The sequence below is a fragment of the Castor canadensis genome, chromosome 7, assembly GCF_047511655.1.
Source record: "Castor canadensis chromosome 7, mCasCan1.hap1v2, whole genome shotgun sequence".
Lineage (NCBI taxonomy): Eukaryota > Metazoa > Chordata > Mammalia > Rodentia > Castoridae > Castor > Castor canadensis.
The window spans coordinates 62,596,516-62,615,000 of record NC_133392.1 but is presented as its reverse complement, the minus strand read 5'-3'; the positions used below and the strand labels follow the sequence as shown (position 1 = coordinate 62,615,000).

General features: G+C 37.5%; 1 protein-coding gene across 6 annotated transcripts in view; it reads left to right on the top strand.

Annotated features, from left to right (window-relative positions):
• The window catches only part of Micu1 (mitochondrial calcium uptake 1), a 202,379-nt gene that overhangs the window by 111,402 nt on the left and 72,492 nt on the right, over positions 1–18,485 (top strand). For all 6 annotated transcript variants that reach the window (XM_074079103.1, XM_074079097.1, XM_074079098.1 and 3 more), the window contains one exon: positions 1,915–2,029. In XM_074079103.1, the coding sequence (XP_073935204.1) occupies positions 1,915–2,029 (115 nt within the window). The remainder of the gene's footprint in view (positions 1–1,914; positions 2,030–18,485) is intronic.

Here is an 18,485-nt window from a genome sequence, read left to right as displayed (position 1 = left end):
CTATTTGTTTCTTTTATTTTTAGAAATTTAAATATTAACCTTCCAGTGAATGGCTTTGCTCCCCTCGTTCTCCTCCAATGGCTTTTTTGGTCTGAAATTTATGCTTAATTTCTTGGTAGAAAATCAAGTATGGTGCAAGATACAACCTTAATTAGAATATATTAGGTAGGCTATGTGCTCATTTTTGTTGTCAAGTCAAAGGAATAATCTCTAAATATTATATAAAACCATATCTTCTGTCTTCCACAAATAAAGCCAGAGAGGTCCTTTCTTAATTGCATCTGCCATCAAAACCTGGTACTCTTTGCTGGTGTTCAGCTGTGAATTTTTACCTGTCCGTGGTCACTATTTCATGAACAAGCAAAGAAATATCGTGTAGAGGCTATTGTGAATGAGTTTATTAAGATCATGCAGCTTGACTCATGATGATTCATGAGGTACTTGGTTTTCAATTGGTTAACCAGTTTTCTTTTCTTTGTGACATATGATGGGATCTCCACTAGACAGAGGTAACCCATTGGATAGTCGTGTGCCTGGATGCTGGTGTGGTGGTGCTTGTTGGTTTAGTCTTCATGATACTCCTCCCAAGTTATGCCTGCAGTGCTGCCTCTTATTTCCTGCTTGCATGAGAGTATTACTTTGATTGCACTTTGTTTCTTTGAGTTCTTACAACCTTTTTTTTTTTTTTTTTTTTGGTACTTAGAGTAATTCCAAAAATATCTTTGCTTGGTCCAGAACTTATGGCAGTTTGTTCCAAGTGTAACTCTTCGGTGGATCCTTTTCAGTTTTTGAAAATATCTTCAGTGTCACCACTAAGTTTATGCTTTGGTTAGGAACTTAGAAAACAAGGATAGGCTTGGTTAAACATGTAGGAAAAGACCAAATTTTAGGAGAAAGCTTCATCAAATAGTTGAAATTTAGGAGCCTCCACTAAGGTAACTAATATGATTAGATTAAGTTGTGTCCAAGCCATGGTATGCACATTTTAATTTGGCATTTCAGATTCTATTTACTCTGCATACTGTTCTGTATTCCAAAACTGAGATTCTCGGTGTCATAAAGTAAAAACTCAAATTCCTATTTCAGAAGTGACTTGAGCATTTGTATGGTCCTTGGAAGTAGTTGCTTACCTCTTCATTTCTGATCATGAGCAGTATAGTTTTTCTTGAGCAGTTAGAACTAATTTCTGTTTTAGTTTTTCATGTGCTTATTTTGATTTTTTTAACTAGGTTACATACCTCTTTAGAAGAAGGCAGTTTTTTTCTAAACTAAAACACAAGGCCAGGTGCTATGGCTTGTGCCTGTAATCCCAGCTCCTCTGGAGGTAGAGATCAGGAAGATCATGGTTCAAGGCCAGCCCAGGCAAAAAGTTAGTGAGACCCCATCCCCACAAAAATGCTGGGCATGGAGGCATGTATCTGTCATCCCAGATAGCTGGAGGCCTAGATAGAAAGATGATTGCCTATCCTGGGCAAAAATGTGGGAACATATTTGAAAAATAACCTAAAGCAAAAATCTCTTGAAGCCTGGGTTAAGTGGGCTTCAAGTTGCTAGGCTTGCACTTGAACCTGAGTTCAGACCACAATACCATCAAAACAACTAATTAAAATAAAAAATAAAGCCAGGTCTGAAGTAGGTCTCTATATTCAATGGTAGGGGGTTCTAAAATTAAAATTATTTTCTGGTGTTCATATTAACCCAGTGTTTAAATGAAAAAAAAAATCTTTTGTCTTTGAAGTTTCATTATCTTAAAAAACTGTAAAGGATCCATTTTATAGGGCCATGAGAGAAATGCTTAAGATAAGAATAAATAGCATAAAACTGTGAGATAGATGGTGACTTATTTCTTATATTTGTGTTCTAATCCAGTTATATCTTCTTTTTATTTTTTGCTTGGACCTATACATTTAATAGAAAATTGCCCAGGAACGAGAAAAATTCGCTGATGAAGGGAGTATATTTTACACCCTTGGAGAATGTGGGCTCATATCCTTTTCAGATTACATTTTCCTTACAACTGTTCTGTCCAGTAAGTATAAACTTTTCCTTTTATTTGTTTGTAAGGAACATGCAGTACTAGAAAAACAGTTAACTGAATGGAAAAGCAAGACATGTTGGTGGAGTTAGCAAATTACAAGTTTTATATTTCATTTGTTTTGAGTTTTCTGTAATTCATGTTTAGAGTCACCTGAAAGAAAAAGAAAACCTAAAGTATCAAGGAAAAGTTTTTTTGTTTTTTGGTGGGAGTGGGGTTTGAACTCAGGGCTTCACACTTGAAAAGCAAGCACTCACAAAGCAGGCACTCTACTGCTTGAGCCACACCACCAGCCCTCAAGGAAAAGTTTTAAAAGAAACTGCAAAGTTCTATCTACCTTTAACTATCTAATACTCTGTATCTGTCAAGATGAATGAATGAAGGTTACTCTTGTAGCCTTCACTAACATCACTACTAAAACACACTTGGATCTATTGTTTCTTCCACTTAGAAGACAGTTGGCTGGCTGGTCTTAATTGAGTTGATATTTATTTTTTAATCTTGGAAGAATACTTCTGGAGACACAAAACTTAAAGTTGACTCATTTAGAACATGGATGAATTTCTGATTTTTTTAAGTTAAATAATTTAGAGTGTACACTTCTGTGTGACTTTTTGTTTTATTTTGTTTTAATTTAAAACATTCAGAAAAACTTCATAACTCTCTGTGTGCTGTCTATTAAAAATGTAACCTAATGTGAACTAAAGAGTTCAGATTTATATGTTTGAAAGAAGTGACGGGGACATATAAAACAGAAACAAGCACCTTCCCCCCTCCTCTGGCCCAGTCCTCCAGAAAGATAAAACTACAAGACAATTTTTAATAAATGACATACATGGTTTCTGCCCGTGCCTATGACTGCTTTTTAATCCTTATTCCCTCTCTGTAACAGCTGACAGGGAAAAGAAAGAGTATAGATTTATGTCTTATCACAGCTGACATTGGGGCACAAAGTGTCTAAATTAATATGTGTAGTGAACAGTGCTCTGACAATGAAAATATGTACTGACTGACTATGACAATCCAAAATAGTAAACTAAATAAAAGCACATTTCTGGTCTTAAGTTGTGTATTATTAGGGTGAGTTAGCATGTTAGTAGGACATGGGTTTTTGAAATGGACTTCAGTTCAAATCCTTGCCCTGACTTAGCTCTGTGATTTGGGGCAAACCAATGAATTTGTTCTTCTGTTTTTGTCTGTAAAATGAAGATGTCAATAATACCAAACCCAAATGATTTGATTGAGGAGTGTGAAAGTATGAATATAAAGTACCTCATTCAGTGCCTAGTATTTAGTAGGTATGAAATCTGTCTTGGGTTTTATTCTTGATATCCTATCCCAACGTGTTATGTCATGTCTTTTTCAAAAGCCTTGTAAATCTCATCTTTAAAAAAAATGGCCAGAATTGGTAGAGGCTTTAAAACTTCATGACTTTAGATAGAATTGACATTGAATGGCATAAAGTGGCATTAAATGTGGAAATCGGTTTAGAGAGCTTCAGTGAGACATAATATGGAAGTAGTCCTAGTAAATGTTCATTAAGCTGAAATGAGATTTTTAACTTGTATCTACTGCCTAGTCCCATTACCTTCATACCTTGCTAAGTGTCAGAGGACCTCATAACAGAATCTTCAGAGTACCTGGCACATTATGTAGTTCTCTTAACAACTATTTAAAAGCATGTTTAAACCAGTGCAGTGGCTCACAGCTATAATCCCAGCTATTTGTGAGGTGGAATTGGGAGGATCATGGCTTGAAGCCAGCCAGACAAAAAGCTAGCAGATCATCTCATCAAATAAGCTAGGCATGGTGGTTCATGTCTATAATCCAGCTACCCAGGAGGCGTAGGTAGGGGGATCATTGTCCAATGCTGGCCCTGGGCAAAAAGCACAAGACCCTATCTGAAAAATAACCTAAAGCAAGAATGGTCTGGAGGCATGACTCAAGTGGTAGGAGTATTTGCCTAGCAAGCATGAAGACCTGAGTTCAAACTCAAGAACCACCAAAAGAATAAATAAAATAAAAGGCATGTTTTTTGTTTTTTGGTTTTTTTAAAAGTCACATTGATCTTTGAGTTCTAGAAACCCCTCCAAGTAACTCTGCTGGCTTTGGCACCTTTACTTTTGGGTACTCAGCACCTAGTTTGATTTTGGTGAGTGATTTGCAGAAAATGACTTACAATACTATGTAACTTGCTTGCTATGTCAGGAATGAAAAAAAACATAATAAAATGATGTTAGGACTTTATCACTGATTTTAAGCATTTGATTACACAACGGTTTGTCACTTTCTCAATCTTAGCTGTTGCTGTTTGGGGTAGTATAATTACTTTATTGTTGTGAAGGCTGTCCTGTGTGCTTAGCAACCTGTCTGACCTCTACCCGCTAGATGCCTCTATTCTGCCCCTCCACCAGCTGTGACAGCAAAATGGTCTCTAGACATTGCTAAATGCTTCCAGTCTAGTTAGAAACCATTCATGTCATTTTTGGCAATTTTTTAAAATTACTATTATTATAGTGCATCTTCATGTAGTTTTCTTCATATTTCTTGTCTTAAGGTTTGTAAATTTATACTTTTCTTCAAATTTGGAAAAATCTTCAAATACTTTTTCTATAAACCATCTTACCTGGGGGACTCTAATGATAAATATTTTCCTTACTTTAGCCCTATAATACTTATTTTCATTTTAAAAATGAGGAAGCTGAAGCATACAGAGAACTTACCCTTAGTCCCATATTGAATATATAGAACTTACTCCTAATCCCATAGAGAGTATGTAGATAATTCAGGATTCGAACCTGGACTGAGCTCAGCATCTGAGCTCCTGTGGCTTGGTTTTACTGATGCAGTCACATTTTCAGCAGTGATAGCCTTAACTTTACTGCCTCTTCTTTCTCAAATGCTGAGCTGTGGAAAGGCTGTTCAGAAACTCTCCTGAAGATAATGGGCATCCTTGCAATCTGAATGTTTCACACTGCATTGTTCACTTTATCTAACAAGCCACTGGGGAAAATAATGCCACAGAAATGACACTGAGATCAGTTCTTTCCCATGTTCAAGTTGCTGCTCAGATGACAGGAAATAAGGCACTCAGTCTATCTCCTTCCCTGTGGGTAACAAGAGATCATTAGTCTAAATACAGTAAATGGCTCCCAAGTCATTTTATGAGAAGGCATGTCATTCCTTAATCTTCAAAAGCTTTGCTAGCAAATGGTTGAGGACTGGGCAAATGTATTAGCATATTTATTTGTCTGTTAAGCAGCAAGGGCCACAGAAAACTAGCTAGTACAGTACCAAGGGCATCACTCAGATGATTCGGGACTGTCATAGTTCCAGTTAGCTGTTTTCATTCAAAGTCAATAGACTCAATGATGTTCAAGTGATTGCCATCATTTTTAGTAATATGAACACTTGGCCCTAATGGATTGAAACTTGGAACCCCAGAGTATCTTAGAAGCTCTACTATGTTGTCTAAAATAAAATTCAACAACTATATATAGGAAATCATTTTCTTTCTCACTTTACCTCCTAAAAATAAAATCAAGAATGCTGCTTTTCTAAAGAAATTGTGTTACGCAGTAAAATTTCCTCCATTAAATTCCATTAAATGGAGTTAACTCATATTGAAACTTTTTGGAAGTTTGATTTTTCTGAATAAGATTTTCTGGCTTCCAGAATAACAATCAACTTAGCAGAAATATCTTGCTAACAATTAGTGGCATGAATTTTTCATTCTTCTCTATATGTGATTTGGATAAAGGGCCTTCCTTGGCTGACCTGAATATTTTAATGCCTTTTATCTTACCTAATACACACACATACACATATATACCTCCTAAACTCTTTTTTGCTTTATTTTTTTTCTCTTTGGCACTTACCACTATTTAACATTCTATATACTCATTTCTTTATCTTATTTATTATCTATTTCCAATCTAGACCAGAAATTGCATAACAGTAATAACAATCTTGTAATGATAGTCACTGCAGTCATATTTGCTATACATAAAGTATTATGGCAGAGAAGCAGAACAAGAGTCTAAAATATGTTGGCTTTTTTTATCTTATCCAAAAAAAAAAAGTTTTCCAGATATAAAATTGGACTTTGTTGATATCCTAAACCTAGAATAGTCCTTGTAGCTTGTCTTCAGTCTGCAACTGGTACCAGAGGAGTGAAGAAAACCTACTTTTTGATTAATGTATTTCAAAACAAGCTTGATTTCTTATGATAACTTAGAACTTGTGTATTTATACTTCACCAGTTTTAATTCACAAATTCTGTTGTTTATAACTTGCTTCTCTGATCGGCATGTTAATTAACAGATTAACTTGAATAGTTTCAGCATGAATATCTATATTAAGTAGAATATTAAATATTTACTAGGTACCTACTCATTAATAAGTTCAGATTTATTCTAGACAAGATGAAGAGATGGTTAATGATTATTATTAAATAATTTCCAAAGAGCCTCTGATCCTTAAAGTAGGTTAATAAGAATTGAGTGAGAATACACAGGCATGGTTATTAATAGCTTAATTCTCTGCACTAACCAACCACAGCATTAGCTGCTGGCCTTAAATCTTTTAATAGAAGTCAGAGATTTTTCTTCATAACCTCTAAAGGTTATTGGGATTTATTTGGAATGCTGATTTTTTTTTTTTTTTTTTTTTGTGATACTGGGGGTTGAATGCAAGGCCTGGCTCTACCACTTGAGTCACTCCACCAGTATTTTTTGCATTAGTTATTTTTGAGATAGTGTCTTACTTTATGCCCAAGCCTGCCTGGACCACAATCCTCTTATTCATGCTTCTCTGAATAGCTAGAGATGATAGGCACTTTTTGCCTGGACTGGCCTTGAACCACAACCCTCCCAATCTCTATCTCCTAAGTAGCTAGGATTATGGGCTTGAGCAACTGTACCTGGCTAAATATTATCTACTGATTTGGATAATTCTTTCTAAGATTCAGTACATGATGACCTACAACTCATAATACAGATATCGTTCATTGACAATTATGGAATATTTATGTTTTGTCTTCATATGTGTTCTGACTAAAATTATTAATCCTGTGAGCTAACAGCATGAAACAATTTTAGATGGGGAGATTGGAAGGCATTAATATTTAAAAGTCTTTCCTAGGGGTCTATCAGCACCACTTTTCATTTTATATGCCTCTTAGAAGTTGGACTGGAATCAAATATATCGGTCCATATATATATATATATATATATATATATATATACACCTGGTCATTTTCCTAAAACCCATAACTTAATAGTGTTTAGTTATGCTTAGACTTTATCATGTGTTGCTTACCTGCTTCTGGAATTTTTAAATTGCTTGTTCCTTGTATTGGGGAACTTGAAGGGTATACAAAAAGACCAAGTTAAGAAATAGTGGTTGTCACTGAATAGCTTTACTAATAGTGCCTGTTTTGGAGAAGATATCCAGCACAGTATTTGACACATAGTGTTTCATATATATTTGTTGGCTAAGTAAATATCTTAAGAATTTTTCTGAATGGCTACTTAGTATACATGCTAAAATTTTATATTGCTCCAAGTGCCTTCAGCATCCTACTTACTATTTTGAAGTGTTTTAAAGTAATAGTTTCATTATTATGTATTCATGCATATATGAGGGAAGCTAGAAAATGTATTAGAATGGCCAAAATTTTTCTATTTGTACACTCAATTGAAAAACAAATAGTTTTTGGATGAATGCCAAACCTAGACATTCACATAGAAAGCTGGTCCTTCAAATTAGCATAGGTAACAAACACCTGATTTCTTTATTTAAGCATCTAGATCTAAGCATCTCTGTGACAAATCACATCTTGGCATAAGATATTGTTTTGGATATTATTGAGCTTTTATTATTGGAATTAAGCCACATAGAATGAAAAAGCCAAGCAGATGAGCACTTTTTTTTTTTTTGATCTATGAAAGTAGGGATGGGGGTCTGTCACATAGGCAAAAGTATATTGGGTATAAAATAGTAATGAATTTGAGGAATGTATATTCTTACATCAGAACATGACTGTCTTGCCTTATAGAATCTCTCTTATAGGAAGGTTGGGGAAAGCCAAGCTTTTTGACATCTCTAGTATTGCATATTTTGCTTGTGGCACAACTGTCAAGCAACTCTGTGAGGAAGACCAATTTAAACGAAAGACCACTTCTGGCAACTCTGAAAGTCAGCTAGTCATGGAAGCTTAGATAAAGCTCAGAGTTAGGTTATGTACTATTAACTAGAAACATCAGCGGGTTCTTCACACATGAAATTGCCAGTTTTGTTATTTTTTTAAGAGTCAGAGCTGAAATGTATTTTCTAGAGAAAATGTCAATGAAAGAAAAAGCAGTTGTAAAAGACTTAAGTGCCTATATAGCTGAAATCTTGCTGGAGAAATTTTTTTAAAATTCTTATAATCTCCTTACGAAGTTTTAAAACTTGTATTCTTAACATGTACTGTTTCATATTATTTAGAAAAACTTACCAATTGCCATTAAATAAATTATTGAGGAATAAAGAGCTCTTTTCTCCCAGGATGTTCAAATATAAGCAAGATTGATTCAACATAAATTTTAAATTTGTTCTGAGAAGACATTACATTCTAAGGGATTTTTTTTTTTTTATGTTCAGAAGTTGGTAGAGTAGAAACATGGGTCTTCAAACTAGAGCCTCCTGATAAGTGCTGTTAGGAACACAACTTAACTGCTCCCCTCCTGTTTTAAGGAGATCCTGGTTGCCTAGTGACTGACTATAGAACAGTAAATTCCAGGACATGGGTTTGTCAAAGAGCGACACAAAACATAAGCATCATGGCCATGGCTTGGATCTTGGGCAGCTTTCTGCCTGGTCTGCCCTGTGCTTAAACTAGCCTAGAGTTGAACACTGTCCCTAAAACTACATGAGATGAAGTCTTTCCTAAACTTGGACCACTTCCAGAAATCTAAAGAACTAAGAAACTGAGGTAAAGATTAACCATCTTGGTTAGGCATGACTCAATCTCCAGGGCCACACACACACACACACACACACACACACACACCTTGATTACTTCTTTGAAAGGGCAATTTGTTGTCCCTCTTCTCATTTGACTGTCAAATCCAAAGTGTTCCCCAAACTGTATGCCTGAATTAACTATTTGAATTGACCTTTAAATTTTACTGACTGAATAGTATTGGTGAGAGCATAAATTATTGCCACAACCTTTTTGGAACATTGACTGATGGGACTGGGAGTGTACAAGTCATAATGTACTTGCCTAGCATGCATGAGGCCCTGGGTTTAATCCCCAGTACTGCTGAGAGATAGAGAGAGAATGAATATGACAATATGCCAAAAGGCATTCACTTTATTTGATAGTAGAAGGATTGCAAGCTGAGGCCAGGGGGCTGGTGGAGTGGCTCAAGTGGTAGAGCACCTGCCTAGCAGGTGTGAGGCCCTGAGTTCAAACCCTGGTACTGCAAAACAAACACACAAACAAGCTGAGGCCAGCTTGGACTCCATAGGGACCCTATCTCAAAAAAAGAAGAAGGAAGAAGAGCAAGAGGAATTTATAAAATTTTACCCTTTGGCCCAGCAATTCCTTTTTACCACATGTGAGCTAGAGGCATGGTTCAAACAGTAGAGCTCCTGCAGAGCAAGTACAAAGCCCTGAATTCAAATCCCAACACTGCCAAAAAATCACAGGTATGATGTTGGTGGTCAAAAAATAAATTGCAAAGAACTCAGATGGCTGAGTTTGATTGCTGACCCATCAAACAGATGTCTCAACCGGTTACAATAAATCTGTGCAATGAAATTCAATACAGTTCTTAATATAATGCATTTAATGCAGAAGTGATTAGTCCAAACATATCTATTACATGATTCTATTTTGGGGGGAAAATGTGTGCATTCACATATTTCATACATATTTTAGGTATTTCAGATTGCCTTATTGTCTTGCTTCCCCAGCAAGGAAATTTCTAAATACTGTATTCCCAAAGTTAGCAGTGAAAATTTGTTATTATTTTACTCTTTCAAATTGCACATCATGTGGGAAGTTAGATATTTTTAAATAACAAGATGCTATTTCACATTATGTAGTTTGGTCCCCCTGTGATATAGTTTAATGGGAGTATACAGCTGTACAGCAACAGCAAACATACTAAGGGAATAGTCTAGTTTTCTCTTGTTTGAGCTTATTAAATCAGTAAGTAGTAAGAAACTAAAACATGTAATAGTGAAAAAGTGTACATTGTTTTAAATTGTAATTTTAGCACAACCAAAAGAAACTTAAATTTTGTTTTGTAACAGTGTCTTCTGTAACAAATTATAATCCAGGTGGATTTTGTGTTTTGTTTTACATTTTCTTTCTTATTCTTTGTGCCTTAGAGGTGTCAAACAGCACAAAGAAACAACAACAAAAAAGAGATTGCTAAAGGAAAGAAGGTGGCAAAGATTCTGGATAATATTTTATCACTTAAGAGCCTTCAAACTATGGATCTGGAAAAGTTAATGTAACTCCTCACACCGCCTTATGGGCTCAAGGTTTTTTTTAAAGCTTAAACTAGATAAGGCTCTAAAAAGTATTCAGCAGCAAAAAGACTACCTCATAAAGAATGTGAACATTGCTGGCCAGCACTACAACCTAAAATTGAAGCGGACTCAGGAGCATAAAACCCCAAGGCTCCTCCATCCTTCCCCACAATCTGATGGGCAAGCAGGCTGTCAGATCAGGATGGCTAGATGTGGAAATTAAGCAGGCAGGCTAGGGCTAGGGAAACTCCTGACTTTTGACAAACTTTCATAGATCTGGTTTTCTCCTCCAGGCAGATCTGCAGAGTCAAGAACTCTTCCACATAACAGCAGTTCACACTGGTTGGCCAACTGCTACAGGCCACTGCTGTTCTCACTGTCAAGGCTGTTTCATGCTGTGGAACATGTATATGTAAAATCTGGTGCCACTATGCTCTTGGGCCGTAACGGTGCTATAAATGACAGCAAGGCCATCTGGAATGTTCAGGGGCTGAAAGCTAAAGGTAGCTGAGCTGGGAGGAACAGTTGGAAAGGAGGAAAGCAGAACCAGTGGCAGAGTAGGCTTGAGGGAGCTCACACCCTAGGTGAACTCCTTCTCTAAGCATGAATGTCATGTGGTCCTTTCTGGCCCCTCCAGCAAAACTGGAAGAAGGGGACATCTTGCTCTGCCTCCATGTCTGCTATATCAGTCTGGATCCCTAGGATGGAAATCAGCATGGAGACCAGCAAGCCTGTTTCTGTTTCTGTCCCAGGACTTTCCTCAGCCCTTCTACAATTCCTTCAGATACCTCATCATTCCTAAGCTCCACAGCCTGGGAATCCCTAGAGCCCATAAGCATCCTGGAATCCTGTCAGAAGTTGCCTGGGGTCATAAGCAGGATGGGCTCTTTGTGCAGTTCAGATAGTGGAGCTGGGTGTGGTGGTACAGGCCTATAATCCCACCACTAAGGAGGCTAAAGAAGGAGGACTGGGAGTTCAAGGCCAGCCTACGCTACTTAAGGAGACCTTGTCTCAAAACAGAGTATGGAGACTCCAACTCTGATTCTTCATATAATAACAGGAGGCCTCAGATATCGGGCTGTAGAAAATGAGATGAGTTGTTTCCTACTTTTCTTTGTGCATCATACCCAAATCCCCCTCCTTAACTGTATGGCCTCCTTCAACTTCTGGGAAAGGCTCAAAGACCATCTGGCTCACTGCAGCTTAGGAGCACAAGCCTGCTCCTGGAGAAGCAACTCTCACTCAACAATTGGTGGCAGAGATGTGGGCCCAGAGACCATTCGGGCACTGGTTGGGTAGAGTGGTTTAACCACTTGTGCTGGATCATTTCTGACTTTGGAAAAGATGACCTTGAGTAGGAAGAAAGTGGATCCAATCCAGTAAGGATCTGATGACTTACAGGTCAGTGGTTAGACTTCATCGCAAGAAATGAGTTTGACCAATATATGGAATCCTTCCAAATTTCTAAGTGGGACATGAGGACCAGCCCTTGAAGCAACAAATCCACAATAGGTTACCTGAGCACTGGAGCTGTGCAAGGTAGAACGTGGAGCAATTACCCTCCCAGCGCTGGGGGGGCTCAACTGGACCACTTTGTTTCCCTGCGGTGGACTCTTTTGCCTGATATAGCTTCAGGTGACAACTGCAAAATCAGACACTCTGGGAAAGAATGTGACTGTCCACCAGGCCCATCCTCCTCTGAAGCTCTTAGATCACCCTTTCATGGCCACTTCCATCTCTTTCTCAAAGGCTACCTCCTGACTTACTAAGCGATATCAGGATAACACAAGTCCCAAGTAGTCAGTCATCTATATGGTATGGTTGATATCCTGTTGGAGCTGCCTCTCTTCCTCAGGGCTTGAAGGGCTGGTGGCCATTGGGATGAGGCACTCTTAGTTACAGTTGATCTGAAGCTCCTACTTTGGCACTGGAGTCCAGCCATCTTCTTAGCACCACTAGCAATGCGATGGAAGCAGAAGCAAACCTTGACCAGAAGGTGAATGACCCAGCCTAGCAAGCATAGAAGCCAGGCTAGCAAGATCATCAGGGTACTGAGGCTACAGCTGGACTCCCCTGAGTTCTGCAGTGGGAGCCCTTTCTTTGCCTTCATGGCTGAAAGGACTAGGTGGCTCCCCCAGATAGCTGTCCTCTTTCTATTTTATTTCAGAATAAGGGAAAAGGATACAAACTGTGTCCTGAATACAAAGAAATCTGAGGCGCTATTCAGGACTGTAGGCTTTTGAAGCCCTATGGGAACTTCAGTGCAACAGCAGCAGCCCTACTTATCCCCCTCGCTACTGTCAACAGAGCCCTCCCACTGACCCTTCCAGCAGATATTCATTTAAGGAAAACTCCAAAAAAGCCTGATGGGTTATCAGAGTACCTGTAAAATAGTTACTACCAGAAATAAAATCAGACTAAACAAGCCAACCTAGGTCAATGATTGGTTTGCTGTTCTTTAAGTATATTTAAAATAATTCTTGGAGCTGGGGGCTCACTTGTAATCCTAGCCACTTGGGAGCCTAAGATCAGGAGGATTGTGGTTCAAAGCCACCAGGGACAAATAGCTTGCAAGACCCCATCTCCAAAATAACCAGAGCAAAATGGACTGGAGGTGTAGTTCAAGCCATAGAGCACTTGCTTGGCAAGCACAAAGCCCTGAGTTCAAACCCTAGTTCCGCCAAAAAAAAAAAATATATATATATATATATATTATTGGGATACTTTGTTTTGTGTAACATTCTTCTGAAACCCAGTCATTCCAAGGAGCTATACTACAACTATAGCACATTGGACCATCACACACACACACACACACACACTGTGTAAAGAACAGAACGATTTCCTCCAGACTGCCAGCCCCACCCCCCAGCCATTATACTTTGAAACATTCAGAATACTGAGGAAGGACATTTTGCCTGTGTTTATTTTATGGTACTGATGTTTGAACTCAGGGCTTTGCACTCTACCACTCTTCCAGCCCTTTTTGCTCTGTTTACTTTTGAGTCTTGCTTTTTGCCCATGCAGTCCTGAACTGCATTCCTTTTTACACTTTCTGTTATAACTAGGATCACAGTATGCACCACAACTGTCAGCTATTTGTTGAGAAGAGGGGGAGGTCTCAGAAACTTTCTGCTTGGGGCTGGCCTCAAACCATGATCCTCCCAATCTCAGTCTCCCAAGTCACTAGGATTACAGGCACGAGCCACCACATCCAGCTTGAGAAAGCGGCATTTTTTTGAAATCTCATCTTACAGTGTTTTCTCTCCCTTCCCCCAACCCTAAAGTGTTATGGAGAAAGGAAGACACTAGGACCTCATGTAATAATGCTAGTCTCATTGTTCTACAAAAATTCAGTCTTGTTATTTTAGAAAGTACATCATGTCAAGAGTCAACTATATTTAGGATATTGCATTTATGGAAGGTGTTGGCCATTTAAAGTACTCCAGAGACAGGATGTTAGGATGCTGAAGATCTGGAAGCAAATCCTGAAGCTTCAATAGAGATGTAATGATCTCTGCAGTTTTGTATTTAATCAGTTGACCATCCTACAGGTGAGGAAGCAAATGCGTTTTTGATTTCTCTAGAAAATTAAACTGTAACAGCTTGTAAGAGCTACACAGAATAGATTTGGGCTCTGAATAAGAAACTTAATGTCAACAATGCCTGGACCTCAGAAGTGGAGACTTCCATCTCAAATAATTGGGCAGTGGCTATATGAACATACATACAATTTCAGTAAGAACGCTGATCACTGGATGGGGGACATTTTCTAACCCTGAGTTCTCTGCTACTACATATTTACCACCTCATTATATCCTACAGCATTATTTTAAAACTGGAATGATACAGGTAAGAATTCTTTGGTTGGAGAATCAAACCAACAGAAAGTTTTTTAAAAACTTGTTTATGATGTTACCTGTTCATTTTTTCATCATTCCATCAGTGTTACCAAAAAGGAATTTAAGGCAGCAAATGATTCATTATGTTCTTGGAAAAGCCAGAATTAGAGTCCTAGTCTTGTGTATTTTCTATTAAAGAACAGCAAGGAAAACAGCTGTGAAAGTCTCAGTACAGCTTGTGTTGTTGCTATCTGATTATTTTACTTACTATATATAGAAAAAGATGCTTTTTTATTACTAAAGCAAAGTAGAAAATGTGCTTCAGGAAGTCTAGAGTTACTGTTATTTTTACTATCATTGTTAGTGATAGAATAATATAAAAATGGATTCATAACCAGAAGGAACCTAATGTAGCTCCACATCCTAGAGGCAAAGGTTGTCATGGAAATTTTCATCAGTAACAACATATGGTATGTAGAAAGTAGATTATACTATTTTTAGCAGGGGGAAAGCCTCACCATTTACTCAGTAAGCAGTATAGAATTCAAAAGAATTCCTTTCTCAGAATCTCTTTCTGTGGAAACAGGTCATGAGTTAGCAAAAACGCAGGACACCTTTCTGTAACAGATAGGTACAAAAATTGCTGTGAAGTCTGCCTTTAAAGGGAAACAAGAAAGTTTACAAGGAAATCATCTGGAAGCATGTTCACCTGGTGGCATATTTCACTGAAAGCAATTTCATTTGGGCTTGTCTTATGTTCTTTGACATGATCAGCAGATGAATACTGAACAGGCCAAGGGAATTTCTTCTGGAAGGACCTTCCCTGATAGGCTTCTGAGGCCCAAATTAGAATGTGCAAGTCTGCTGTCCAGCCTGCCTCAGCAGTGACCAGAGCACAGAGGGCATCCTCTGGAGTGTCCTCACATATACTTTAATCAGTACTCAGAGCAGCTGTGCATACAGCACAGGCTCAGTGTAAAAGAAACTGCCAGGATAGAAAGAGAAACTTCAGGCAGTACAGAGTGTGCTTTGTTCAGTAAATTAATTTAATCTTAGTTGTAGGAGGAAATATTAAGCATGATTTGATAGAAAAACTCATTCAGTCATTTAAATGATCTGTGTGCATGCCTTCATGGAACTCACAAGACAGAAAGAATAAAAGATGATAATAAAGCTACAATTATATGGATATAGAGGATGGGAGTGCTTCCTTAATTCATGTATGAGAACATAGTGACTTGGCTCTCACTAATTTTTCTCTATTTCTATTAATTTGGAGTATGTTCCTCTTTATGTTTTGATGTCACCTCCTCTGTCACTGCTTCATTTCCTTTGCCCTGCCTCTTAAATCTTGGCTCCCTCCTGCATTCTACCCTTTCCTCACCTCTCCGTTCTCTTTGGGCATCTTCATTTTGGGCTCTTTGCAGCTAACCATGTCATATGCTGGTAGCTTCCAGCTTTAACTTTCTAACCTTTTGTCCATATTTCCACTATCTCCTAAATATCTCCTAAGTGTGCTGTAGACCTCCGAATTCAGCAAATCCCATCTGAACTAATTATATTTCATCAAACCTTTTATATCTATTTTATTTCTTGGTAAATGACATGCAAGCTTCCCAGTAGTCTAAGCCAGTCATGCTGTCATTCCTCTTCACTTCTAACTCATCACAGCTAACTGATCATTAAGTTATGTAATTTCTGCCTTCTTAAAGTATTTCAAATTTGCTCCCTCCTCTCCATTACCATTGCCATCACCTCAGTTCACATTTTCAACATTTATAGGAGCTTCTGTGATCTTCTCTGAAGCTGACTCTTCTTTTCCAAATCACCCTTCACACAGTAGCCAGAGATGTCCTTTCTAAAAGCCTGATTGTGTCAGATCCCTACTTAAAACCTTCTGTGTCTTCATATTTTCTGCCATTGTTACAATCTCAGGTATCTGCAGAGGTTATGCAAATGACTTGGGGACCAAAGTGAGCCAAGTGTGAGGCAATAGGGAAGAATAGGGGTGTGCACACATTTCCAAAGAGGTTCATATTAGAATTTTGAAAGACATATGACAAACCTATCTGAGAGTCAATGTTGCCTATAGGTTCTCAGTTACTATAGCCAAGTCTAACCTACTAAGCATAATTCACACACTGATATTGTCTCCTTGAGGTGAACAACATGGAATGCTGAGCTTTTTCAGAGATTGATGTAACGACTGAGTCATGTTTTATTGTTTTGTTTTTAGATCAAAACATATTAGCATAAAGTATATGTGTTTATCATAGGTACCTCTGAATTCATATTGGAGGCCATGGAGCATAATGTGACATTTATAAATTGGAGTCAGTATTGATCTAAGTTCATTTTATTTTAGTGAGTAGTTTCAAGCTAGCCATTTAACTGTTCTGAGCCTCAATTTGTTCCTCTGTTTAAAAAATAAATCAAAACTTTCAGAATTTAGAGTACAAAACGAAACAATAAACAACTTGAAATTACCTAGCTTAATGTTTGGCACAGTGTAACTTCCTCAGTAAAGATTACATTTAGACAGGCAAGAAATTTTTGAGAAATGACAATAAATACACAAAAATCTAATTCTTCCAGGTTTGTCTGTCCCCATAATTGTAGTTGTGGCCTAAAGAAGAGCAAATCTTGGCCAGACCTGGTGATGCACTGAGGAGGTTGAGGCAGGAGGATGGCAGCATGGGGCACTGTCTCAAAAACCAAGAAAAAAAAAAAAAAAGAAAAAGAATCTTTTAGAAGCCAATATCAAGTGAAGCAGACAATTGGAAGCTGACAAGGCACATGATTCGCCAAGGCAACTGAAAACCAGAACTCATCAGCCTCACTAGCAGGCTATCTGAAAATGGAATTTAGCTCAGAAGATATTACTATTAACAAATTCATGAGCAAGATGGAAATATGGACTTTTCTACAGTTATTTATGATACAATATGCACAGTTTGTTCATAGTTCTTTGTCTACATTTAATCTTTTCTTTTTTAGTAACATTTAATTCAATGGTATTATGTAGGATACTTATTTTGGTTTATTTTCTAAAGTTCTTTAAGTTTGAAGCACCAAAGGAAGGAAATAATACCTTTTCTTTACCAGAACATTTATTATGGTAAAGAAGGAGAGCTATTAAGTTTATATTTTAAATTTATGCACAAAGTAAATTAATTGTATTTTGGTTGATCCTGGAACACTAAAAAAGTATTGAAGAACTTCCATCGTTCACTTAAGGGAAAGAATATATGCCATCTTGTCAAACTTTGCATGTATTTATTTTGTTTTTTAGGCTTCAGGTTAATTTTAACATTTCAGGGTACTTTACTCAGTAATTTGTATATGTACTGATATGGTTGAAAGAGGGGGCTCAATAGCCTAGAGTATACTTATCTGCCCTACTACAGAGCTGTAGTAATAATAAATAGACTATTATAAGAAAACAGCTTCAAATCCCATGGCAGAACAACATGCACTGAATTCCTCATTGTACTTACAATAAAGAGACTAGAAAGAATAAAGTAGAAAGTAACTTCTGTTAAAAGCAAGACAAAGACATAGAACTTTCAACTTCTCGCTTTGCAGGCATACGTGTTATCCTACACAGTCATTTTTTCCCAGATAGATAATCTATTTAAGTCACAGAGAAACAACACAGAGTGTGTGGTTCACATGCACAAGGCCCTGGGTTCAATTCCCAGAATGCAAAAGAAAAAATGGAATATTATACAGCTAAGATGGTGGTACTTTTAAAAAGCAAAGCTGAAATATTTAAGAAAACATTTTGAAACACAAAGATAGACATTTGCTCTTTACTGTCCACAAAATTCTCTTTTGGTTTTAAGAAGTATTACTGAAAGGTTGATATAAACAAGCTGTCACCCTAAAGTTCATTTGGAAACACAAGAGACCATGAATAGCCAAGGCAACACTCAGCAAAAGGAGCAATGCTGGAGGTATCACAATACCTGACTTCAGACTATACTAGAATCATAGCAATAAAAACAGCATGGTACTGGCACAAAAACAGACATGAAGACCAGTAGAACAGAATAGAGGACCCGGATATGAATCGACAC